Raw genomic sequence first — 27,494 nt, 5'->3', positions numbered from 1 at the left:
ACACATTCATGTTAACTGATTTTTAACAGTCACACTGCTGTTGTGACTATCTTTTTGTGGCACCCACTCTCTCTGTCTATCTGTCTCTCTCTCAGCTCATTGATTATCGTTTAGAGTTCAGTCGTTGGTGGTGTAAGGAGATGCGTGCTGTGAAATTTCCCTCTCAGGGTTCAGTGTTTGATTACTACATCGACCCCAACACTAAACGGTTCACACCCTGGAGTGAATGCACACCTCCCTTTGAGTTGGAACCTGACATCCCTTTGCAGGTCAAAAAAATAAAAATATATAGATATTAAATGTAACCTGGATTCTGCTTTGTTTCACATTTCACTTTTTGCAAAGTCTTGGGGTCACAAAGACTCCCCTCCTTCCTCAGCTGTTGACCAGTAAACAGAGGATGTCTTGTCCATGTGTACAGACAGTTTTGGTGCATTCAGCAGAGACGATCTGTCTGACATACTTCATCGAGTTGCTTCTGCAGAAGGGAAAGCCAGTGATGCTGTTGGGAAATGCTGGCGTGGGGAAAACCATCCTGGTCTGGGACAAGATCTCCAAACTCAAAGAGGAATTCATGGTGGCTAAAATCCCGTTCAATTACTACACAACTTCAGCCATGTTACAGCGTAAGTGAGAAGCTGAATATAATGTGTTTTTTTTTCAATATTTTTTTTTTTTATTGAGTCAAACATAAAAGAAAGAAAAAACACAACATATATACATTGAGACAACATTTAACCTACACTATTACCCCTCCCCAATCACCAGCCCCACCCCGACCCCCATCAAACACTCCTGTGGTCACAAAATGTAATATACACAAAATAAAAAAAGGTAATAATTATATATATTTAACACAAAATACCTGCCCCACTTCCTAGCAAACAAATTTTGAACCCCTAGCCCTCTGCTCGACATCTCCTCAAAAGCCGCCACCCTCCCCATCTCCGCACACTACTCCGGAAATTAAGGAGGCCCATCTGAATTCCATACCATTAAAATAATCTACCTGCCAATCATAATACTGGTCAGGACCCAATTCTTTATGTGTTTGTCCCCCAAATTTATGACCGCCCCATTTCCCAGAATACAGAGTCTGGGGCAAAATGAAATTTGAGTGCCCAAAACATCACATATGACACTCTGAACTTTCAGCCGTATCTACTGGATCTTAACACACACCCAAAAAACATGGGTTATGTCTTCACCTTCTGATTGGCATCGCCAACTGGTGGGCGTGTTTTTGAGACCAAGCCTATACAATCTAGAGGGGGTCCAATAGAATCTATGTAAAATCTTGAATTGCATAAGGCATATTCTTGCGTTTTTGAGAATCCTATCCTACACTCCCTCCTCCAATTTTTCGATTACGATTCTCCAAATCCTCCCAGTTTTTCCCAAATGCGCTGCAAGTCTGTCTTGGTCTCTAGCGGATTAGCAGCTAATTCCCTGTCCGATGACTCCAGATAATCAATCCGTTTTTCGACGTCCGACAATCTTGTAACTAACTCAGTGAATTTCAGCTCCATGGAAGTGACCAATCGACGTATTACAGGAAGATCCTCAAAGTCTGCGATGACTTTCGCCTGCATTACAGACATGCTGGACAGTTGCCGTTGAATTTCTCCCGCCGCATCGTCGAAATCGAGTCCCTGGTCTGCGGTATCAGAATTTGTATAAAACAGTTAAGAATCAGGGTGTACCGAATCTCACCAGTTAAAAACTAGCAAAGTGCACAGAGCATTGATTTTTGTTTTATGCACACAAGTGTTTGTTTTTCCTTTCTTTTAGGGGACTGTTGACACCATTGACTACTTTTTATGTTTTTACTGAGCTAATTATATTTTCTGTCCCCTAGCCCTCAAATAATTTTTTTTGCATTTTTACTAGGGTTGTCAATTGATTAAAATATTTAATTGTGATTAATTGCATCTTTTTTCCGGAGTTAACACGTAAACTCTTTCAGTTCCAAGAAAACAAAAAATAGGCTTATTTGGAATTATAAGGTTTGATCATTTAAATGGATGATCTTCGTAATGTATATTTATGCAACAGTACTCTGGACTTGTCTCCCTCCCTGCTCATTTTTGTTTTCTCAAACTAAATAAAACAAACAACTTATGGACAGTATATATACATACACGCTAAAACACTTGCATGGTAAATCAAAATATGATTTCAGGAATTTAGGAGGAAATAATCATACAAATACAGTGAGGAAAATAAGTATTTGAACACCCTGCTATTTTGCAAGTTCTCCCACTTAGAAATCATGGAGGGGTCTGAAATTGTCATCGTAGGTGCATGTCCACTGTGAGAGACATAATCTAAAAAAAAAATCCAGAAATCACAATGTATGATTTTTTAACTATTTATTTGTATGATACAGCTGCAAATAAGTATTTGAACACCTGTCTATCAGCTAGAATTCTGACCCTCAAAGACCTGTTAGTCTGCCTTTAAAATGTCCACCTCCACTCCATTTATTATCCTAAATTAGATGCACCTGTTTGAGGTTGTTAGCTGCATAAAGACACCTGTCCACCCCAAACAATCAGTAAGAATCCAACTACTAACATGGCCAAGACCAAAGAGCTGTCCAAAGACACTAGAGACAAAATTGTACACCTCCACAAGGCTGGAAAGGGCTACAGGGAAATCGCCAAGCAGCTTGGTGAAAAAAGGTCCACTGTTGGAGCAATCATTAGAAAATGGAAGAAGCTAAACATGACTGTCAATCTCCCTCAGACTGGGGCTCCGTGCAAGATCTCACCTCGTGGGGTCTCAATGATCCTAAGAAAGGTGAAAAATCAGCCCAGAACTACACGGGAGGAGCTGGTCAATGACCTGAAAAGAGCTGGGACCACCGTATCCAAGGTTACTGTTGGTAATACACTAAGACGTCACGGTTTGAAATCATGCATGGCACGGAAGTTTCCCCTGCTTAAACCAGCACATGTCAAGGCCCGTCTTAAGTTTGCCAATGACCATTTGGATGATCCAGAGGAGTCGTGGGAGAAAGTCATGTGGTCAGATGAGACCTTTTGGTCATAATTCCACTAACCGTGTTTGGAGGAAGAAGAATGATGAGTACCATCCCAAGAACACCATCTCTACTGTGAAGCATGGGGGTGGTAGCATCATGCTTTGGGGGTGTTTTTCTGCACATGGGACAGGGCGACTGCACTGTATTAAGGAGAGGATGACCGGGGCCATGTATTGCGAGATTTTGGGGAACAACCTCCTTCCCTCAGTTAGAGCATTGAAGATGGGTCGAGGCTGGGGCTTCCAACATGACAATGACCCGAAGCACACAGCCAGGATAACCAAGGAGTGGCTCTGTAAGAAGCATATCAAGGTTCTGACGTGGCCTAGCCAGTCTCCAGACCTAAACCCAATAGAGAATCTTTGGAGGGAGCTCAAACTCCGTGTTTCTCAGCGACAGCCCAGAAACCTTACTGATCTAGAGAAGATCTGTGTGGAGGAGTGGGCCAAAATCCCTCCTGCAGTGTGTGCAAACCTGGTGAAAAACTACAGGAAACGTTTAATTGCAAACAAAGGCTACTGTACCAAATATTAACATTGATTTTCTCAGGTGTTCAAATACTTATTTGCAGCTGTATCATACAAATAAATAGTTAAAAAATCATACATTGTGATTTCTGGATTTTTTTTTTTAGATTATGTCTCTCACAGTGGACATGCACCTACGATGACAATTTCAGACCCCTCCATGATTTCTAAGTGGGAGAACTTGCAAAATAGCAGGGTGTTCAAATACTTATTTTCCTCACTGTATAAAAAACACATTCTCACAGATACTGTACACACATTGTCTGTTCTGGTGTTTTGCTGTAGGTGTGCTAGAGAAGCCACTGGAGAAGAAGGCAGGACGGAACTTTGCTCCTCCTGGGAATAAAAAGCTAATTTACTTTGTTGATGATCTGAACATGCCAGAGGTAGATGCATATGGAACAGTTCAACCTCATACCCTGATCAGACAACACCTGGACTATTCCCACTGGTAAGAGAAAACTTGTCCAGGTGAATGTGTGCTGAAACACAAGCAACAATGAGAAACACCTGAGTGGCCTTATAAATTAGAGGCTGAGTTGTGACTGGATTAGATGCCTGATAGAATGAATCCCGAGATCTTCATGCTAGAACTACACTTATGCTTACATTTCTGTATGTGTGTGTATTTGTTTGTGTGTTTGTTAGGTATGACCGTCAGAGGCTGGTCCTTAAGGAGATTCATAATTGTCAGTACATAACCTGCATGAATCCAACAGCAGGAAGCTTCTCAGTCAACCCTCGTCTACAGGTAACCATAACACTTAATACATGCACATCCCTCAACTACAGGTAACCATAACAAGCAACACATATCCAAATTTCGACTACAGATAAGCATAACAAGCAATACATATTTAACCCTAAATGGAGGTAACCATTCAACTCTTGGCTACATGTAACCATAACAACCACTACATGACCATTCTGCAACTAAATGCAACAGTATAAGCCAATACATATTCAACCCTCGACTACAGGTGACCTTAACAATCAATACATATTCAACACTCATTTATAGGTAACCATAACAAACAATATGTATCCAACCCTGGACTAAAGGTAACTATAACAAATTATTCATATCCAACCCTCGAATACAGATAACACTAACAACAAATATATTTCCAACCCTCTTCTACAGGTAACCCTAACAACTAATACATATAATACCCTCAACTACAGGAAATCTTAAAAATCAATAAAAATTCTACTGGACTAAAGGTAACCATAACAACTAAAACATATCCAACCCTTGAATACAGATAACCCTAACAACAAATACATATCCATCCCAACAACCTATACATATCAAACCCTCAACTACAGGTAACCCTAACAACTAACACATATCAAACACTCAAAACAGGATATCTTAAAAGTCAATACATATTCAGTACTCGATTATAGGTTACCATAACAACTAATACATATCCAACCCTCGAATACAGTTAAACCTAACAACCAATATATTTCCAACCCTCGACTACAGGTAACCATAACAAATTATACAAATCCAACCCACAACCACAGGTAACCTAACAACTAATACATATCAAACCCTCAAAACAGGAAATCTTTAAAAGCAATACATTTCCAAAACTCGATTATAGGGAACCCTAACAACCAATACATATCCAACTCTCGACCACAGGTAACCCTAACAACCATTACATATAAAACCCTCACGTACATGTTCCAATAACAACCGAAACATAATAAACCCTGAGTGGTGGTAACCATAACAGCAAATACATATTCAACTCTTGGATACAGGTAACCATAATAACCAATACAAGACCATTCTGCTACTAAATGCAACAATAAAAGCCAATACGTATCCAACCCTCGACTACAGGAAACCATAACAACTAATACATATCCAACCCTGTACTAAAGGTAACCATAACAAACAATACATATCCAACGCTAGACTACAGCTTACCATAAGAACATTTCCAAATCTCAACTATAGGCAACCCTAAAATCTAATACATATCAAACCCTTGATTACAAGTAACCATAACAACTTGAACATATCCAACTATTTTGTACAGATAATCATAACAACCAATACATATTTAAGACCCCTTATATTACAGCAAACAAATAAAAAAAAAAACAGAAGATCTCAAGACTATAACCAGAGTTTACCTACAGCTTTTAGTAGACTAGAGTGTGGATAAAGCACAAAAAAACCCCAAACTCCAAAGAAACCAAAATTTGCTTTATTGAGAGCAGAAACGGATGTTAAAAACAATAGCTGCAAAATAGTGTCCTCAACGGACAACAGTTATGAACAACATAGCAGAAAAATGCTTAATCCCTCAATAATTTGCTGCAACTACAATTCATAGGAAGCGCGCAAACTGATTGACAGGCAGAAAGCATCATTGTCCGTGGTCTGTGGACACATTTTTGTTTTCTGTTTACAGTCTAGAGTTGTCACAGAGAGAGTTGACATATCTTAGAACACTTATTTCAGTAATATCTCTCAGGGAGCTGATAATTTTTTTGCATACCTTTTCATGAAAAACACTTAACCTACCTTACAAATGAATTTGTATTTATTAAAAAAAAAGTAAATCCCTATCAAGTACACACATGGTTTTACATTTCACTTTTTTTAATCTCTCTCTTCCAACTCCCTACAGAGGCATTTCTCAGTGTTTGCTGTGCATTTCCCTGGTGCAGATGCTCTGAGCACTATATACAGTAGTATTCTGAGTGGTCATTTCCAGCAGGGTGGCTATAGTTATGGTGTGAGTCGCATGGTTAGCACACTGGTTCAAGCTGCTATCTGCCTTCATCAGAAAATGAACCAGAACTTCCTGCCCACTGCCATTCGCTTCCACTACATTTTTAACCTCAGAGACATCTCCAGCATCTTTCAGGTTTGTGTACTGTGTGAGCATAACCACTTTTATGTATACATGTAGCCTATACATATCAGTGTTGACTTGCACCTTTCTGTGTGCCAATACTACGTGTGTGTAGGGCATCCTCTTTGCCCTGCCAGAGCATGTGCGTTACCCTATAGACCTGGTGCACCTGTGGTTGCACGAGTCCTCTCGTGTGTATTCAGACAAACTGATGGAGGAGAAGGACATGGAACTGTTCAACAAGATCCTGTTGGACACAGGCAAGAGATACTTTGAGGTGAGCAAAACCTCTCTCGATACCCCAGTGGGGCGCCCATTAAATGGATGACCAATCCTCAATCTTTTGCTCTCTTTCTGCAGGTTATAGATGAATCTATCTTAATCAACCAGCCATTGATCTACTCTCATTTTGCACATGGTGTGGGAGAGCCACGGTATGCACAAGTGACTGATCTGGAGAAGCTTCAGAAGACCCTGACGGATGCACTTGAGCACTACAATGAGCTGCACCCTGACATGAACCTGGTGCTGTTTGAGGAAGCCATGCAACACATGTGAGTCTTGGTCCTGACAGACTGATGTGATAAAAGCTGTCTTCCATGTAAATCTCAGCTTTTGTCCTAACCAGTTGTAACCATGACAAGTGACGGGTGAGAGAACATTTTGTTAATCAATGGACAGCACATTTTAAGCCATTTTAGTATTGTATATTTGTGTATGTGTGTGTGTGTGTGTGTGTGTGTGTGTGTGTGTGTGTGTGTGTGTGTGTGTGTGTGTGTGTGTGTGTAGCTGTAGGATCAGTCGTATTCTGGAGTCTCCAGTGGGGAATGCACTGCTGATTGGTGTAGGTGGAAGTGGCAAACAGTCTCTCTGTCGACTGGCAGCTTTTCTCAGCATGCTGGAAGTGTTTCAAATCACACTGCGCAAGGGCTATGGCATCAGTGACCTGAGGGTAACACACATATGTTTTCACATGATCTCTTTATTTGATGCTTAACAGGACTTAACAGAAATAATGTTTTTTCTGGTTCACTTGGGCAGTAGTTTAGATTTGTACCTCAGATTTGCAAATAATGCTTACAGTACAATCAGAAATCCTTCTCACAGTATATTAGCCAGTTCCATAATGTTACCTTTTGTGACATTTTTAAATCAGCAGAATCCAACAATGTTTAGTACATCACAGAAAGTCAAGCTAAGTTTGGAAGACACATGAATATGAACAATCTCACATTCATTGAACATATAATATAACCTTCCATGTAACGGCAAATATACCCTTCCATGGAATATAATGCTGGTTGAGTTCATTGATGCCTAATGTCATGCTAACAACAAAAGAAAATATAGGGGAAATGACAGATCAACTGGCCTGGAATTCTCTCATACCTGTCCAAGGCCATTCTTAATTATAAGCCCTGCTAAATATCAAAATGTTTTTCCTTTTCTCCTTCTCTCTGAAGGCAAAAGCATATTTGGTTGTCTGCATTGATGCAAATTTCTGCACAAACTGCCTGCACAGTCTGCTCATCCGACCTGCCGTTGACTGTACTAAAACAGTATCACAAAGTAGTCGTAGTGCACATGCCTCGAACATCGTATTCGCTTGTGGTCAAAACAGCATACTTTGAAAGGCTTAGCACTTGATCATGTGTGAGACGACTCAGAATGTGGAACAACAGAGTATATCTTAAATTACCTTCCTCTCTCTCTTTCTATAGAGTGATATAGCGGCTCTATACATAAAGGTGGGAGTGAAGAACATTGGCACAGTCTTCTTGCACACAGATACTCAGATTCCTGATGAAAGATTCCTGGTGCTTATAAACGACATGTTGGCGTCAGGTACACAACTCAAACACCTCTCACCTTCTCTTCTCCTTCCTCTTAATCCTGTCAATTGCTCTTGGTATAGTACATTTGCATTTATACTTGTGTTTGTTTAGGTGATATTCCAGACCTGTTTAGTGAGGAGGAGGTAGATATGATTGCTGCCTCTATCCGTGTAGAGTTGAGGGCACTTGGTTTGCTGGACACACGAGAGAACTGTTGGAACTTCTTCATTGACCGCATACGCAGACAGTTAAAGGTCCTTTTATTGACAAATATACAAACACTCTCTCTTTTAATCCTAAGTATATGTTGTTTGCATATTAATTTGTCACTCTGATGTCACACCATCCTGCACTGTAGGTGGTGTTGTGTTTCTCTCCGGTCGGCTTCACTCTTCGCACACGTGCACGAAAGTTTCCGGCACTTGTGAACTGCACGGCTATTGACTGGTTTCATCCTTGGCCCCAGCATGCACTGCAGTCTGTCAGCAGCACTTTCATACAGAACATCTCTGGCCTGGAGGTGAGAGGGGGCAAGCAAGGAGGAAATGTACAATAAAAATACTGCATGGCTGCATTCCAACTGACATAATTCTAATGCTGTTAACAGTTCAGACTTCAATGCTGATCGAAAATACATAGTTTTGACTATGTAGTGAAATTTTACACTGTTATTGGAATATTCTACAATGCGTTAGGCCAAAAAGCATGCACAGATACACACTTTAAAAATCCACAGGTACTGTATACCTTCCAGGCACCATTGGCATCCAAGTACATTTTGGCAGCACTTATCTTAATCTCCTAATCTTGCATACTATGTACAGTACAGATAGTATGCAAATTGGGATACAGCCCATGTTTGTTAATAAAAATGCAGTTTGATTAGGTAAATGAAAATGAAAATGAATAGAAAGATGTTATTATCATTAATCCATGTTTTTCTCTCCTGTAGCCAGAGGTGAGAGTCTCCATCAGTGAGTTCATCTCATTCGCTCACACTAGTGTGAATGAAGTGAATGTAAAGTACCAGCAGAATGAGAAACGCTTCAACTACACCACACCCAAGAGCTTCCTGGAGTTCATGAAACTCTACGACAACCTACTTGGGACAAAAAGAAGAGAGCTCAGGCAGAAGATGGAGCGCCTGGAGAATGGCCTGCAGAAATTACTGACCACTGCATCACAGGTCAACTTTATGCTAACAGCTACACACCCACACAGGATTGCTTGCTTATGCTTATGATGACATTACATTGATTCTATTACTGTTAAATAAAAGCTGAAGCATGTAATTTCTACACCACTAGTGCCACCAAACAGAATTGCAAATATAATAAATTTTTTCAAAACAGCTTTTCACATGCTTTAGCTTTAAGCTAATTATAATTACTTCACCATAAACATAATCCTTACAGGCATTTTTTATTTTATTTGCATTGAAGACGAGACTTGGGTAAGTTACTCAAAGTAATTCACTACAAATTACTAATTAAAACTCAAATATTGTAATCAGATTAATGACCCAAGTTCAGCCAAGTAACACTATGTGGCACAGGCCGATAGGGTCTTGTGCTTGTTATCTGTTAGCCAAATCGTCTCGCTTACATGTAAAATGTTATACCAACATGTTTTTCATTTTGTCTAATTGTGAAGCAGCAACATGTCCACATGCATAACTAGGTATGTCTGTATTTTCTAGCAGTAGCAAGTCTCTGTACTTTCTCTGCAACAGCAACGTAGAAGTTCTAGTCCTCCAAGAACAATATCCTATCAATGTCATAACCATTAACATTCATCTTTCTGAGAGTTGTCATGACTGAAATGAAGTTTAGCCATGAAACTCTGTGATGCAAGCTGATAGGGTCTTGAGCTTGTTATCTGTTAGCCAATTGGCTTGCTCACATGCGGCATGTTAACCCAATTGGCTTTCATTGTGTAAGCTGATTGGTCCATTAACATGTAATCAGATGGCCAATCATCTTGCATATATCTCTTTGTGTAACATTTAAATGTCTCAATTTTGCAGACAATAGTGATGGGCATTCCGGCTCTTTTCAGTGAGCCAGCTCGTTCAGCTCCCAAATGGCTCTTTAAAAATATATATTTATTACTTGTCATAGTTTGACTATAATTTGTGTTAAAACAATTCTAACTAAATTATTCAATGAAATCATATTCTACCTTAATCACAATGTATTTAAAAATGCATTGGTTTGTTATGAAAAAGAATGCTATTAAACATTTGCATTTAAAGTATAACTTTGTATTGTATATAAACAAAGTGCATATAAATCTAACCATTCAAAACTAATACAATCTGCATAATATAATATTATGTAATATTAATGATCTATTTAGTCATTTAAATCTTTTGATTATTCATATCTTAATTTTTATATTCTTCTGATGCTTCTGATATGCGAGCCGGCTCCCAATGTTCACCTAAAAGAGTCGGCTCTTAGAGCAGACCCGTTTGCGAACGACCCATCACTAGCAGACAAGCCGGTTTCACTGCAGCACACTGAGAGATTTTTTTTCTCTGAAACCCATCTCCACACCAGCTCCTCATATCAAGATCTGCTACATGGGGATTGTTTGTAATGTCTTTTTGTGCAGCAGCATGTTCATACATGCTCAATGCCGCATGTCTTGCATTTTGTCTAATTGTGCAGCAGCATGTCTACATGCTTAACTCAGCATGTCTGTATGTTTTCCAGCAGTAGCAAATCTCCATACATGCTCTGCAGCAGCAGCGTAGTAGATCTAGTCTGCCAAGACCAGTATTCTATCAATATGCTATATCCACATTAACATGCAAAATATTTCTGAAAGTTGTCATGACTGAACTAACTTGTTACTTCACTGGGATAGTGATACAAACTTTTGATTTTCCACTCAAAATATTGTCTATATTTCCTCCTTGTTAACTGACTCGTTAGGGTCACACACCTTTAGCTGTCAGAAAATGCAAACAGGTACACAGGTACATATTAACCTGTTTTAAATGTATTCTACCTATATAATATTGTTTTATAATTATGTGGAACCCAAGTAATTAAAAGTAATTAACTTATTTGAAAGTCAGTAACGGTAATCTGATTGAAAAAATTTAAAATGTAATGCACTACACTGCTTTTTTCATACGAAGAATTAAATTACAATTAATTACTTTGTAAGTAAATTAAATCCAACACTGATTAAGACAGTGTTTGGCCCATTAATGAACCTTTTAACTAGTTAGGACTGCAAGTAGGTTTTAAAAGGTTATACTCCGTTTAGGTCCTTACAACTATAATGAAACAAATGCAAATTTTTATACTTACACTCACATGCACAAATACACAGATAAAAAAGCACACATTAAACATATACACAAATTACAATGAATTCGTTAAACCTAAAAGTCCTAGCATTTCACCCTGAAACAACTCTCCCTCTCAGGTGGAGGAACTAAAGGCTAAATTGGCCATACAGGAAGTGGAGTTGCAGCTGAGAAATACTGATACTGAAGCTCTCATCGCTAAAATTGGCCAGCAGAGTGAGAAACTAAGTCAGGAGAGGAGTGTAGCAGATGCAGAAGAACAGAGAGTGAGACACACACACACACACACACACACACACACAATGGTACTCCTATCATTACGAGGTCTCTCCATAGACATAATGATTTGTATACTGTACAAACTATGTATTTTATCCCCCAAGCCTACAACTACCCCTAAACCTAACCCTCATAGAAATCTTTTGGCATTTTACATTTTCAAAAAGAATGGCTATGGTAAATCATGGTAACTCAAATAAGCCCAGTACAATTGTAATGTACATATCGATCCTTTAGGCGGATAGACTACAACAGCAGAAAACCACGTTGGGTTCAACTTCTGTCAGGAAGAACAGAAAACTGAGGCTGCAGTGGGTCTATCATCTGTGTACCTCAGCAGAAATCCAGATTTATCAGACCAGGCAGTGATTTTCCAATAATTTACTGTCCAGTTTTATTGAGCCTGTGCCCACTGCAGCCTCAGTTTTCTGTTCTAAGCTGACAGTAGTAGTACCCGGAGGGGTCTTCTACTGCTGTAGCCCATCCGCCTTAATGTTCGACGTGTTGTAAATTCAGAAATTATTTTCTGCATAGTATTGTTGTAGCGCGTGTTTATTTGGGTTACTGTCACCAACCTGTCTGCTTGGAACAATCTGGCCATTAACAAACCGTTTTCGCCTACAGAACTGCTGCTCGCTGGATGTTTTTTGTTTTTCACACCATTCTCTTTACACTCTAGAGAATGTTGTGTGTAAAAATCCCAAGAGATCAGCAGTTTTAGAAAAACTCAAACCAGCCCATCTGGCACCAACAATCATGCCTCTGTCGAAATCACTTAGAACACCTTTTTTCCCCATTCTGATGGATTATGTGAACATTAACTGAAGCTCCTGAACCATATCTACATGTTTTTATACATTACACTGCTGCCATATAATTGGTTGATTAAATAATCACATGAATATGTAGATGGACTGTACATGTGTACCCAATAACGTGGCCGGTGAGTGTATATATTCTATACCATAGCTCTACCCCTATACGTTACCCTCACAGAAACCTTTTGGTATTTTTAACACTAAAAAAAAACATTGTTTAGAATATTTTTTAAGCTGTTTGAATAACAGGGACATTTGGTATGTCCTCATAAACCACATTGACTGTATAGCATAATACTAGTGTTTAACCTAAACAAATGTCCTCGTAAACCACACACACAAACAAACACAAATCAAACACACACAAATCATATTAAAATATCAGTTTTGTAAAGTATATAACCATAAGATATCGTTGGCTGTGATTGATTAATGAACTTGTTAAAGGACATTTCCCAGTTGCAGGAAACCCTTTAGGAAAACCTTTGGATATAATTGTAAGTGTATTTTTATTAAGGGTTCCCTATCTGTCACTCACTCGACGTTGTGTCGATGAAGTGACTCTAGGGGTCACTCTTTGGAGCCCGAGACATCTCTGATCTTTGATAAAATGCCAATGGGAATTGGCAAGTGGTATTTGCGTGTCACTCCCCAGAAGACCTAAGTGACCTACCACCTGCCGTGGTAGACACGACCACACAGGCTAGGGCTCACTCTACGAGTCTCTGGGCAGCTCTTTGTCTGCTTTGGTGGACAGCGGAAAGGAAGCGCTGTCTACAAGCAGAGGATTTCCCAATGGATAATTTACATCATAGCTATGGCATATTACGGCCAGCACGTGCTGCCTCCCGCAGGGCTGCGAGCCCATTCTACAGGGAGTGTGGTGGCCTCCTGGGCCCTGACCAGTGGCGCCTCTGTAACAGATATTTGCAGAGCAGCGGGCTGGGCAACACCCAACACATTTGCGAGGTTCTACAATCTCCGGGTTTCGTCCTGTGTCTTGGTAGGAATCACTGTACTGGGGTAGGTGCTCCGCATGTGCTGTTTCCCCGTAGGTAACCCCATTCGACATATATCTTCTGCTAAATCGTTTCCCTGTTGGTAAACTGCGTCTTCCTTGGGCCCCTCTGCCCCAGTCAACATGTTTGTTGAAACTCCTCCCCCGTTGGGAAGGACCTGCCATGGGACTTCTCCACATAACATAATTCTGACGAAGAGTCGGCTAGACCACGTGACGTATTTCCACTCAAAATACCCCCCCTCTCTCTGGGTGGGTGTGGTCTCCATGGTGTCTTCCCCTAGGGGGGGAAAAAAGAGGGAAAGGGCACGACTGGGCTAGCCTGCCCCTATTTTTTGGGCAGTCGACTTGTCCCCGAAGGGCCATTCGATGCTCATAACAGTGTTGGTGGAGGTTACGTGTAGGCCTGGTGCGCTGGCTATGAGGCACACAGTAGTCTGCCTGTCTCGCACCGCCAGTTCACGTAACACAGTTCAGCTAGTTGTGGTGTTTTTGTAGGGGACCCCTAGTGTCACTTCATCGACACATCGTCGAGTGAGTGACAGATAGGGAACGTCCTGGTTACTTCCGTAACCTCCGTTCCCTAATGGAGGGAATAAGACAATGTCCCTCCTGCCATAACGCTGGACTACCCACTGAAATGGCCGGGACCTTCTCTTTCGGCTCCTCAGCACAAAACCTGAATGAGTGGTTCGCACTCCAGCTCCTTTATACCCGTATGTTCGGGGGAGTGGCATGCAAATACCACTCGCCAATAACCATTGGCCTTTTATCAAAGATCAGAAGTGTCTTGGGCTCCCAAGACTGACCACTAGTGTCACTTCATCGACAGAACGTCTCGTTCCCTCCATCAGGGAACAGAGGTTACGGAAGTAACCAGGATGTTTTCTTAAATTAAGGGGTTTGTTGCAATCGGGTGCAGATCATAATGATTGTTAAATGTGTGGCTGTGTATCAGGTTGAAGCAATCCAGGCAGAAGTGACTAAACAGCAGCAGGACACTGAAGCAGACCTGGAAAAAGCAGAACCAGCCTTACAGGCAGCTAATGCGGCTCTCAACACACTCAACAGGGTGTGTGTGTGTGTGTGTGTGTCTTCTGTTTAGATACAATTATTGAACCACCCTTGCATTCACTATCTGATTGCAAATGCCTTATTGCCATGTGTTGATTTGTAATGAGGGAATGAGGAATTGCATCATAACAGATTTACACTAATGCCCCTTTGGCTCCAAAGTTTTGTTTTGTTTATGTGTGAAGTAATTGTATATTTATGTTTGTGTGAAGCTGAATCTAACAGAGTTGCGGACATTTCCAAACCCTCCTGCCATCGTGACTAACGTGTCTGCTGCTGTGCTGGTGCTGCTGTCTCCTAACGGCAGAATTCCTAAAGACCGCAGCTGGAAGGCAGCTAAAGTTATCATGAGTAAAGTGAGTTTGTGTTTAGAGATGACATTTACAGTAATGGATATAGAATGGGGTGTGCGAGATTTACCTTCATGTGTATCAAGACATTTACAAATGTTTCTATTTGAATTCTACTGACATTTAACTTAGCAGTGTGCAATATATTTTTGTACTTTTAGATTTTTAGATTCCTTTATGTGAAACCTGACATTACTTCTGAACATCTGATCTAGAAGCAAAAGCCTGCTTAAACTATTTGAGTTGGATAATGACTCACAATGTGCTTGGACAGAGCAAAGCACAAATGAGGAGAATGAATCCAGCAACCCTTGTGGAGGGGCGAAACGTTATTAAACCGAAGCGCTTCAGCACACAGGACTTCATCAAGGTTAAAAAGGTTAAAAGAAAACTTGTGCAGGGCAGTTATTTGAATACAAACAAGGATAAGATCCAACCAATGAAATGGACAGGATAATAATCAGCCACCAATCAGATCACACCAATATTAATTGCACCAATTAGGCAATTCATTAGAGAAAAGGTCAATAAAAAAACACACTTGATTGCAAATAATAAAAAACAACAATTTACAAAAACAGTTATGCACAAGACTTGGAATTTGACTGGAAAACAATTTTCAGATATCAAACTGTGAGTAATAAAGCTTTGAAATGGTGTATTGCTGGTCAAGATGAATAAATAATTTGGAAGTAAAAACACTTCTGTAACAGCTGACACTGAAGGTGGACAAAATAACAAAATGCGTACGTTTTTGCTTTTTTTGTTTAGGTGGATGATTTCTTGCAGGCTCTGGTTAACTTTGATAAAGAGCAAATCCCTGAAGCCACAGTTCGTGTGATCAAAGACGAGTATCTGAGTGATCCTGAGTTTAATCCAGAGTTTGTGCGTCTGAAATCGTCTGCAGCGGCTGGTCTCTGTGCCTGGGTCATCAACATCATCCGTTTCCATGAGGTTCTGCACACATTCACTACCACAATTATTCAGAACCAGTGCAGTCTTATAGCATTAATGTTATAGCATTATAACTAGTGAACCCCTGAATCTTCACTAGGGTAGAGTCACGTTGGGTTAACCTCCTGGTGGTTGCTATAATGTGTGGTTTCACTTTCGGTGGGGCACTTAGTGAATTGTGCATGGATGCTGCGGAGAATAGCGTGAAGCCTCCACGTGCGCTAACTCTACGGGATAACACGCTCAACAAGCCACATGATAAGATGAACGGATTGACGGTCTCAGGTGCGGAGGCAACTGAGATTCGTCCTCCACCACCCGGATTGAGGCGAATTACTACGCCACCACGTGGACTTAGAGCGCACTGAGAATTGGGCATTCCAAATTGGGGAGAAAAGGGGAGGAAAAAAACAAAAACAATTAACATCATTATGATAGTTCACCACAAGTTCTTTGTTTTTCTTTTTTCGAAGAAATGGTGACAGCATAGGGGTGTCTAACTAATTTTAGGTTGCGAAAACCTGCTTAGTATCAAAAATCATAATTTTGGAAACAATTGAAAATGTATTATCTTAAATATTTATCCTTGTACATGTCATGTTGTCATTATTGCTGTGAGAGAGATTCACACACATTTTACAGTGGGGAATAAATTGCCATGAGACTGTTGTGAAGACATGCAGGACATTAGCTGATATGTGTGAACCATAGAGTGCTGAATGTTGTGCATAATTAAAAAAGGTTCCACCAATGATGTGATGTATAAAATGCATGCAACGGCGCAAATTAAAGTGTGTATAATTAAAGTATCGTACCGATGTAATAGGCTAAACCAATATTAATGTTTTTTAAGCATAAAGTTGTTTTCTCTCTTTCATACTTCTTTCTTTCTTACTTTCTTTTCTTCAAATCATCCCCTGGGCCAGTTTGAAGTTATTGCTGCCATACATTTGACACCCCTGAGTAAGCAGAATATTTTACAGTGCACAGAGATGCGAATTTGAGTCTTTTCTTCATGTAAAGTTAAAGCACACGACTTTTAGGCGGCAATTAATTTTTTGTTTGTCATTTTTGGAACTTAATAGTCATCCTAAAGACAATTAGTCTTAACATTTTGGAGCCTGTACAGCTGTATCGTCTAGCAGTTACACTCACCAGGTGAGCAGCACTGGACACACAGAATATCACCGGCTGGCACAGATGAAATATTCAGAAGATTACAGTCTTACAATACTTGTCTAGTAAAAATGACAGGACTAGAATGGATATGAGAGATGCAGTTTATGAGAGCTGTCGTTATGCAAGAATATTTTTTTCACCTCTCACTGCTTGAACTGTTTGTCTTTCTGCGGGGCGGGGAAATAAGAGCGCATCACAGCAGATTCCTGGCCGATTTGCAGCCTCCTATCTGTTTGAGCTAGCAGAGCTAAAAATGCAGTTTAATGAAGTTCTATGAATGGAAGTGCGTCAGTTTGCATATTTGTATTTGTGGATTTTGCCGCCCCACTGAAGTGCTGCCTTAGGCAGCTGCCTAGTTGCCTATATGTGTGAAAGTAAAATTCAATAACAAATATAAGTAGATTTGAAAGCAATTAAAGAATTGTGCATTAGCTCAATTTATGTTAATTGAACGAGCAGCAAAGATAATTTTGCGCTGGTGTTGAACATACTTGATTGGTTCACCCTACATAATTTAATCTAGTAAAACACATTTAAGAGAATCACATTAATTGAAAGCAAATAAAACGAGATCACAAATAACATGATTTGGTAAAATCGGACAACCTGCGTTTTACAATTTTTTTTCAGTGCATTTAGATTAATCGAATATCATTGTGGGATTGTATTGTTTTATGTGTGCGTAACTGTGTTCTCATTGTGTTTGTTTTGTGATTGTATAGATTACAGTGTTTTTCTTCTTTTCTCCTCAATGCTGCCCTGTCCAGACATATGTGAGTAAACATTTTTGCTAATCTGCTCAGGTCAACCTATAAAATATAGAACAACACAGTATTGGACACAAGAGGATTTCAATGCAATGCTCAGCAAATATTTATTATGCAAATAAACTATTATTTATGCTGTTGTAAGATGACCTGACATTTGTTTTAGTAAGAAGACAGAAAATGGTATGTTTATTGTGAATGAAGTACTGAATACATGTAGTCACTGTGATGATTATTGCTCCTTGTGTTCGGATTGGTCCCTGCCTATCATTTCTTGTTGGCTGAAGACACTTCCAAAACTCTCCAGTTCAATCCAGTACTCATTAAACCAATTCTGAATTCTCTACGCAAGAGGCGGATGTGTTGGTGTTTAAATCTGTGTTTGTGTTTCTTCAGGTGTTCTGTGAGGTGGAGGTAAAGAGGATGTGTCTGTCTCAGGCAAACGCTGATCTGGTTGAAGCTGCAGAAAAACTCGAGATCATTAGAAAGAAGCTGACTGTAAGTCTATAGTTTATTATTTCTCTTACTTTCTATATTTCAGTATCTCATCAATTTTCTACAAAGATGCACTCTATAATGTCAAATGTGTGTGTGAAGGAATTGGATGGTAGTTTGGACACACTGAAGGCAGCATTTGAAAAAGCCATCTCAGAGAAACTGCGCTGTCAGGATGAGGTGAATCGAACCAACAAAACCATCAAGCTGGCCAACCGCCTAGTGAAGGGCTTAGAGGTCAGAATATATCTATTTTTATGTAGGGACAATGAAACATTTAACTGAACTTTAGCTTTTGGTTGAAGTTAACTTGATACTGCATTTTTGTTTAACATACATTTTTACATTTGTAACAATAAAATAGTTTGAGATCAATCAATTAATGCTATAACTTTAAACTGAAGAACAGGACACTGTTTGGGTTCTTTTGTATTTTTGAACATTGTGTGAGTGTGTGTTTCAGTCAGAAAACGTGCGCTGGGCTCACTCTGTAGCTCAGTACCGCGAGCAGGAATCCACTCTGTGTGGAGATGTTCTCCTCACTGCAGCATTCATCTCATACGCTGGCTCCTTTTCAAAGAGATACAGACAAGAGCTACTCCATAACCTCTGGATGCCTTACCTGCGCACACAGAAGGTTTGTGTAAAAGTTGTGTATTATTATGTAGCATTACAAAGTTCAGAAAGATGAAACAGTGAAAGTAATGGGAAGTTAAAACACTTAAAGCCTCTGCCTTCAGTCCAAATGTAATTTAAATAACATACTTTCTTGATGAACAGAGTCATACTGTTCATATTAAGGAAATAAATATCTATTCACTGTCTAAAATGAATCTTATCATTCTGTTTTTCAGATGCCTATCCCTATGACCGATAGTTTAGATCCTATTTCAATGTTAACAGATGATGCCACTGTTGCTAAATGGAATAACGAGGGCTTGCCAGGTGATAAGATGTCTACCCAGAATGCCACTATACTAACCAACTGTGAGCGCTGGCCTCTGCTCATTGACCCCCAGCTTCAGGGCATCAAGTGGCTCAAGAGTCGCTATGGCAACAGCCTGAAGGTCATTAACCTCAGCCAGAAGGGGTGAGTGACCAGTTAACTGTTATTTTGAGATACTATGAAAATTTAATCTGAAAATGATTTTGAAATGGGGCATAATTCTTGTTTTTCAGCTATTGTTCAAAATGGACCCCATTTACTCTCTGAATAAATGTCCCTGGTCTTATTAATTAATTAATTAATTAATTAATTCATGCACATTATTCTGAAGATTTCTATTTTTTTCCATAATCCTTAAAATAAATCCAACTCCTATCCTACATTATTTCCTGCTGAATTTTCTGTTTCACTCAAGTCTCATTATGGAAGTTGTATTAACATTGCCAATTCTTAGTGCTGTCATTTATTTTAGTAGTTAAATTTGCCTGTGTATCTGTGACATTGCTGCTGCAGGTATGTGGATGTAATAGAGCAGGCTGTGGTCTCAGGGGAACCCGTATTGATTGAGAATCTAGAGGAGACGATTGAACCAGTTATTGATCCACTGCTGGGCAGACAGACCATCAAGAAGGGGAGGTACTGTAGACAACCAAATAACTCAGTAATACACAACACACAGCATTGCAAAACAATACTGCATAATAGCACAACACAATACTAGACAGTAGGGTTATCATGATACCATAATCTTACAATACTACCAGACAAATGTCACGATACAAATGTTGATTTTAAAATCAACCAAATAAGTGACAAAAAATATATATATTTAGAAAAGCTTACATTTATTGTAAAGTTATCAGCAGTTTATTTCCATAGTGTAAAAACTACTCTCTGGTTGTCACTAGAGACATCTCCTTGTAAACAAAATTGATAAACAATGGTGCAATGCTAAAACAATTTTAACAGATGTACGATAAGAAAAACAGCAGTAAAAATAACTGTATTTTCAGCACCTGTGTCAGCAAACATTTGGTAATCTGGCTTTAATATCATGTAATGTAGGAGTTCATTGCTCATTGATTTGTATTATTTAATATAAGTGAATGTTTATCATTACTTTGTAAATCTCCCTGGGTGTCGACATATTTGCATGACGGCGTGCACCCCATCTCTGTGTAATCAGAGTTGAACAAGTCCGCACAAGTCAAGTGCTGTTTCATTGCACTTTTTTCCTAATAGAGCTCTTCAGGTTGTAGTCCAAAAACCCAGGAGAGAATTAGCCATGGGTTCCCTCTGGATTTTCCTATGGGTTTTTATAATGGGGTTTTTGAACTTATGAGTCTGTGGTAAACATTATTTGACGATATGTGGATGTTTTGTTCTACAACATAAATTACAGTCATATCATAAATGTGAATTTTTAATGCAGATTTATTTATTTATTTTTCTTAAAATGAACTAATTTAGTCAAATCTTAAATTTTTTTCTCCAATTTTCTACTGACCCACAAGCACCTCCTTGCTACCCACTGGCTGTCCTTGGTCCCCAGTTTGAAAACCTTTTCATACCTCTCTCGCGCACACACACACACACACACACACACACACACACACACACACACACACACACACACACACACACACACACACACACACACTCTTGTTGTGTTTCCATGTTTTATGGGGACTTTCCATAGACATAATGGTTTTTATACTGTACAAACTTTATATTCAATCCCCTAAACCTAACCCAACCCCTAAACCTAACACTCACAGAAAACGTCTAGATTACGTATGTAACCTCCGTTCCCCGATGGAGGGAACGAGACGTTGTGTCAGAGAAGCGACACTAGGGGTCTCTCTTGAGCGCCGATATCCACCTCTGATCTATGAAAAAAGGCCAATGAGAGTTGGCAACCAGTATTTGCATGTCCCGCCCCCGGACATACAGGTATTTAAGCGGCGCAAATACGGGAGTTCATTCAGGATTTTTCTGAGGAGCCGGAAATGGTCCGGCCACAACAGGGGCTCGGCTCAGCGACGTGGCAGGGGAGACACAACATCTCGTTCCCTCCATCGGGGAACGGAGGTTACATACGTAACCTAGACGTTCCCCTTCTGTCACTCTCTCCACGTTGTGTCAGAGAAGCGACACTAGGGGTTCACTTAAAAAGAGCCATGCACTGAGCCGTGTACGTGATCTGCTGATACAGGAGCGAGCAGGTATTCCTACGTGCAGAACGACCAACTGTATCAGGCTGCACGTACCCTTCCCCAATGCCCCATTTAAGCCATCAGGATTCCTTATCGTTACCCTGGAGGGGGGAACAAGGTGACGGCCGCCAACATGGGAACGGGCCAGCCTGGCTGGGCCTCTTTTCTCTCTATGTTTCTCGCTTAGAGCAACTATGGCCGGGGCCCTTACACGCATTGAGGAAGGGGGTCTTAGCCCATAGTAGGGCGGAGAAGACCCTGCGGAGGCCACACCTACCCGGGAGGGGAGGCAAATTTTGAGTGGCAAATACATCGCATGGCCTATACTTAGGTCTTATGCGGAACAGTAGTGCGGTGGTAGATCCAGCGAGGGGACAGAACCGTGGTTTTACACACAGGGGGAGTCCAAACAGGAGGCCTTACCTGTGGGGCACCTATACCAGAACAGGGTAGCTAGTGGTACCCGCAGTGGTTTGGGTCGGCGAGTTCCTCCGCAGAACTGCGACCCACGAGGGCTAGGGAGGAGTCAACCAGTGTCCCAAACCTGGGATCTCCTGGGAAAGAAGGCGCACTGTTTCCCCTGGTTAGGGGGAAGGGCGCTGGGTGCAAGCGATTCACCCGGTCAAATCGTGGACGTGCCACCGAGTTCTACGGGCTCAGTACCTGAGAGAACACGGGACGATACTGACTCAACTCGGAGATTGTAGAATCTCGCAAAAGTGTTAGGTGTTGCCCAGCCCGCTGCTCTACAAATGTCTGCTAGGGCATTGCCCCTAGCCAGTGCCCACGAGGACGCAACACTCCTGGTGGAGTGGGCTCGGACCCGCAAGGGGGGGGGCACGGCCTGGGTGTGATAAGCCAGGGAAATGGCGTCGACAACCCAGTGGGCGAGTCTCTGCTTGGAGACAGCATTTCCTTTCTGCTGTCCCCCAAAGCAGACAAAGAGCTGCTCAGAGCGTCTGGTGCTCTGTGTGCGGTCCAGGTAAATACGTAAGGCACGTATTGGACCCAGCAGTGAAAGGGCTGGGTCTGCCTCCTCCCGGGGCAGCACTTGCAGGTTCACCACCTGATCCCTGAAGGGTGTGGTAGGAACCTTGGGCACGTAGCCCGGTCGCAGTCTTAGGATCACGAAAGTGTCTGCCGGACCGAACTCCAGGCAAGCGTCGCTAACAGAGAACGCATGCAGGTCCCCGACCCTCTTGATGGAATCGAGCACGATCAGCAGGGCGGTCTTGAAAGAGAGGGCCCTGAGTCCAACTGAGTCAAGCGGCTCGAATGGGGGTCTCCGGAGTCCCATAAGGATGACCGAGAGATCCCAGGAGGGAAACAGGTTAGGCCGGGAGGGAGTCATCCTCCGGGCACTTTTTAGGAACCTGACGATTAAGTCGTGCTTACCAAGAGACTTGCCGTCTACCGTGTCGTGGTGGGCTGCGATAGCGGCAACATACACCTTGAGGGTGGAGGGGGACAACCTCCTCTCCAGCCTCTCCTGAAGAAACACAAGCACTGACCTAACTGCGCACTTCTGCGGGTCTTCGGCTCGGGAAGAACACCAGTCCGCGAACAGACGCCACTTCAGGGCGTAAAGATGCCTGGTCGAAGGGGCTCTGGCTTGGTTAATAGTGTCTACGACAGCCGAAGGTAGGGCGGCTAGATCCTCCGCGTCCCGTCCAGGGACCAGATGTGGAGATTCCAGAGGTCTGGGTGCGGATGCCAGAGCGTGCCCCGTCCCTGAGAAAGAAGGTCCTTCCTCAGGGGAATTCGCCAGGGAGGGGCTGTCATGAGGAGCGTGAGATCCGAAAACCACGTCCGGTTGGGCCAGTAGGGGGCCACCAGAGTGACTTGCTCCTTGTCCTCCCTGACCTTGCATAGCACCTGTGCAAGAAGGCTCACTGGGGGAAAAGCGTACTTGCGCAGCCCCGCAGGCCAGCTGTGCGCCAGAGCATCTGTCCCAAGGGGAGCCTCTGTGAGGGCATACCAGAGCGGACAGTGGGAGGTTTCCTGGAGGCAAACAGGTCTACCTGGGCCTTGCCGAACCTGTCCCAAATCAGCTGGACCGATTGGGGGTGGAGCCTCCACTCTCCGCCGGGCAAGGTTTGTCTTGACAGCGCGTCCGCTATCACATTGAGGTTGCCGGGGATGTGAGTGGCGCGCAGTGACTCCAGTCGCTGCTGACTCCAAAGGAGGAGACGACGGGCGAGCTGTGACATGTGGAGGGAGCGTACTCCGCCTTGGCGGTTTATGTAGGCCACCACCGTGGTGCTGTCTGTCCTGACTAGGACATGCTTGCCACGAATCAACGGAAGAAATTTCTTCAGGGCAAGAAAAACGGCCAGCAGCTCTAGGCAGTTGATGTGCCAGCGCAGCGGGCCTTGGTTCCACCGGCCTGCGGCTGTGCGCCCATTGCACACGGCGCCCCAACCCAACTTGGAGGCGTCGGTTGTAACCAGAACGCGACAGGACACCTGCTGCAAGGGTACTCCTGCCCGTAGAAAGCAGCGGTCTGTCCAGGGTTTGAAGGTTTGGAGGCAGGCAGTGGTAACTTCCACGCCGTGCGTGCCGTGGCACCATGCTCGTCTCGGGACTCGAGTCTGGAGCCAATGCTGAAGTGGTCTCATATGCATCAACCCCAGTGGCGCGGCCGCCGCGGAGGATGCCATATGCCCCAGGAGCCGTTGGAACCGTTTCAAAGGGACCACGGTGCCTGGTTCGAAAGAAGCGAGGCATTCCAGCACTGACTGAGCACGCTCGTTGGAGAGACGTGCTGTCATTGAGACTGAGTCTAACTTCAAACCGAGAAAAGAGATGCTCTGGACCGGGGTGAGCTTGCTCTTTTCCCAGTTGACCTGAAACCCTAAACGGCCGAGGTGCTCGAGCACCTGGTCTCTGTGTGCACGTAGTAATTCCTGCGAGGAGGCCAGAATGAGCCAATCGTCGAGGTAATTGAGTATGCGTATGCCCGCTCCTCGTAGCGGGGCAAGAGCCGCCTCTGCGGCCTTCGTAAAGACGCGAGGGGACAGAGACAGGCCGAAGGGGAGGACCTTGTACTGATATGCCTGGCCGTCGAACGTGAACTGTAGAAAGGGTCGATGTCGAGGGCGAATTGAGACGTGGAAGTACGCGTCCTTCAGGTCTACCGCTGCGAACCAATCTAGATGCCGGACGCCAGACAGAATTTGTTTCTGGATAAGCATTTTGAACGGGAGTTTGGACAAGGTCCGATTGAAAACTCGCAGGTCCAAGATCGGTCGTATGCCGCCGCCTTTCTTGGGTACAACGAAGTAAGGGCTGTAGAAACCCTTCTTCGTTTCGGTCGGAGGGACAGGCTCTATCGCGTCCTTGATTAGAAGGGAGGCGATTTCCTCACGCAGGGAGTGGGCATGTTCACCGTGCACTGCGGAGGAACGAACGCCCACGAAGGGGGGCGGAGACCTGGCAAACTGAATTGCGTAACCGAGTCGGATGGTCCGGTGCAGCCACCGTGACGAGCTGGGCAGTGAAAGCCATGCCTCTAAGCTTCGTGCTAGGGGCACCAAGGGGACGAGTATTTTGGACGTACCCAGCGGGGCGGAACAGGTAACGCGGCATCGGGAGGCGCTGTGGCATCCCGAGGCTCTGGTGCTGAGAATAAACTTAAAGCACTTACCTTGTTCCGCGCACCCGGCAGGGGGCGGGTTTGTGACTGAGGAGGAGGTCTGATGCTGGCGTCCTCTGGACTCGTCTGAACCGGCCGGCCGGGGAACAGTCGTGGGGCTGAGGGCGGAAGCACCGCATCCTGGGCACCGAGACTGTTGAGGCCTGATAGCAAGGTGCCGTGAGAACGGCATTTGCGGGCCATGTGACCCAGAGGTAAAGGAAATAGCTCTTTTATTGAGAATTTAATGAAAAAACAAAAGATTCTCCTCCCGGCCCTCCACCGGGGGACGGAGCGGTCTTACCATCTCCGGAGCTAACTTCTCGTCCTCTGGGTCCGCTGTCTCAGGGACGCCTGGGAGCCTTCCGGGTCCTCGACGCGGTCCGTGAGGCAGGGGGCGTACGCTTCCTGCGGTTTGCTCCACGCCGGGGCTGAGAGCTGGGCTCAGGTTGGGGCGGAGCAGAAGGTCTTCTGGCCGCGGGAGGACGCCCTCGGCGAGCAGGTGGGGCCTGGGCCATGGCGGCAAGCTTGCGGTGCGGCATGATGTGCGAAATGGCCTTCGTCTGCTTCTTCACCAGGGAGAACTGCTGGGCAAAGTCCTCAACGGTGTTGCCGAAGAGGCCGAACTGGGAGACAGGGGCGTTGAGGAAGCGAGTCTTGTCGGCTTCACGCATCTCAACCAAGTCCAGCCATTGCTGACGTTCCTGGACCACCATGGTGGCCATCGCCTGCCCGAGAGCCTGCGCTGTGACCTTGATCCCGACACTCTGTTCCTGCAGCGTGTCGGGATCAGGGCCACCCCCGTGCATGTTGCGAAGTGCCTTGGCTTGGTGGACCTGCAGGAGAGCCATGGCATGCAGGGCGGAAGCGGCGCGTCCGGTAGCGCTGTAGGCCTTCGCGGTGAGCGAGGATGTTGCTCTACAGGACCGGGAAGGGAGTACAGGGCGGTCCCGCCAGGTGGTAGTGCTTCCGGGACATAAGTGGAGCACAACAGCTCTATCCACCTGGGGGATCTCCGTGTACCCGTGGTGCGCTCCGCCGTCGAGGGTGGCGAGGGCGGATGAGCAGGTGGCGGTGCGACGAGTGGAGAGGGGTGCTCTCCACGAAGACGTCAGCTCATCATGCACCTCCAGGAAGAAAGGAACTGGGGGGGGGCGAGGCTGTGAGCGGCGCCCCACGCCCAAGAACCAATCTTCCAGCCGTGATGGCTGTGGGGAGGATGGAGGGTTCCAATCCAGGCCCACGCTGTTGGCTGCCCGGGAAAGCATATCGGACATCTGCGCGTCGGCCTCCTCCTGGGCGTGCAAGCCCGAAGGCGGCAGCCCAGAGGAGCCCTCAGCGTCAGAGCCCACGCCCTCCGATGTCGCGGCGAACTCATCTGCTACCATCGCAAGAGGGTAGGCAGACTGGCTGTGAGGCGAGTCGCCGCCACCTCGAGCGGGGACGGGAGTCAACGAGCGTGCCGGGGCGCGGGTGGTCCGAGGGGGTCGTACCCGGCGGAGCTGCACCCGCTGCCATCCCCGAATTGCTTCCATTGCCAGCTGCATCATCCTCAATCCCGTGGGAAGAAGGAGTGACGCGGGGGGCGGCTGGAGTGGCTTGCTTACAGTTGTAAGCAAGCCGCGACCGCAACGTTGTCATGGTCATGTTCTCGCAATGAGAACATGAACCATCCACAAACGCAGCCTCGGTGTGATCGCTGCCCAGACACACGAGACAACGCCTGTGGCCGTCGGAAGCGGAGAGTACTCTACCGCATCCAGAAACAACACAGGGGCGGAAAGGCATCTTTAAAAAGACGCGTCCTTAAAAGGACGTTCAATGCCGCTGTGTTTTTGCTCTTTTAGAGGAAATTACCCTTTTAAATAAAATCACTCTTTTTATGAATGAAAGACTCGTGAGAGATCTTTCTTATCTGCAACTGTCGATGCGCTCAGGGGCAGGAAGTGCACAGCCGTGCAAACAGGAGAAAGCCGCTGTTGTGCGCCGTAGAATCCAAGAGCATGCAGCAGAGGGTAGCAGGAACTCGGTGTGTAATACGCAGCAGTCTGCAAACACGACCATCGGCTCTGAAGAAATTTTCTGAATGAACTCCCGTATTTGCGCCGCTTAAATACCCGTATGTCCGGGGGCGGGACATGCAAATACTGGT

The 27,494-nt window shown here is 43.9% G+C and overlaps 1 protein-coding gene across 1 annotated transcript in view; it reads left to right on the top strand.

Annotated features, from left to right (window-relative positions):
• The window catches only part of LOC127646119 (dynein axonemal heavy chain 11-like), a 76,305-nt gene that overhangs the window by 36,842 nt on the left and 11,969 nt on the right, over positions 1-27,494 (top strand). The window contains 21 exon segments of the mRNA XM_052129568.1: positions 96-269; positions 422-626; positions 3,859-4,024; positions 4,222-4,324; positions 6,228-6,467; positions 6,571-6,732; positions 6,816-7,009; positions 7,245-7,407; positions 8,177-8,300; positions 8,402-8,544; positions 8,649-8,810; positions 9,243-9,476; positions 11,732-11,878; positions 14,686-14,799; positions 15,014-15,157; positions 15,923-16,105; positions 18,448-18,549; positions 18,649-18,783; positions 19,010-19,183; positions 19,401-19,636; positions 20,006-20,128. Coding sequence (XP_051985528.1) covers positions 96-269; positions 422-626; positions 3,859-4,024; positions 4,222-4,324; positions 6,228-6,467; positions 6,571-6,732; positions 6,816-7,009; positions 7,245-7,407; positions 8,177-8,300; positions 8,402-8,544; positions 8,649-8,810; positions 9,243-9,476; positions 11,732-11,878; positions 14,686-14,799; positions 15,014-15,157; positions 15,923-16,105; positions 18,448-18,549; positions 18,649-18,783; positions 19,010-19,183; positions 19,401-19,636; positions 20,006-20,128 — 3,428 coding nt within the window.

This window comes from Xyrauchen texanus, chromosome 7 (genome assembly GCF_025860055.1).
Source record: "Xyrauchen texanus isolate HMW12.3.18 chromosome 7, RBS_HiC_50CHRs, whole genome shotgun sequence".
Classification (NCBI taxonomy): domain Eukaryota; kingdom Metazoa; phylum Chordata; class Actinopteri; order Cypriniformes; family Catostomidae; genus Xyrauchen; species Xyrauchen texanus.
This window is presented reverse-complemented; position numbering and strand designations above follow the sequence as displayed.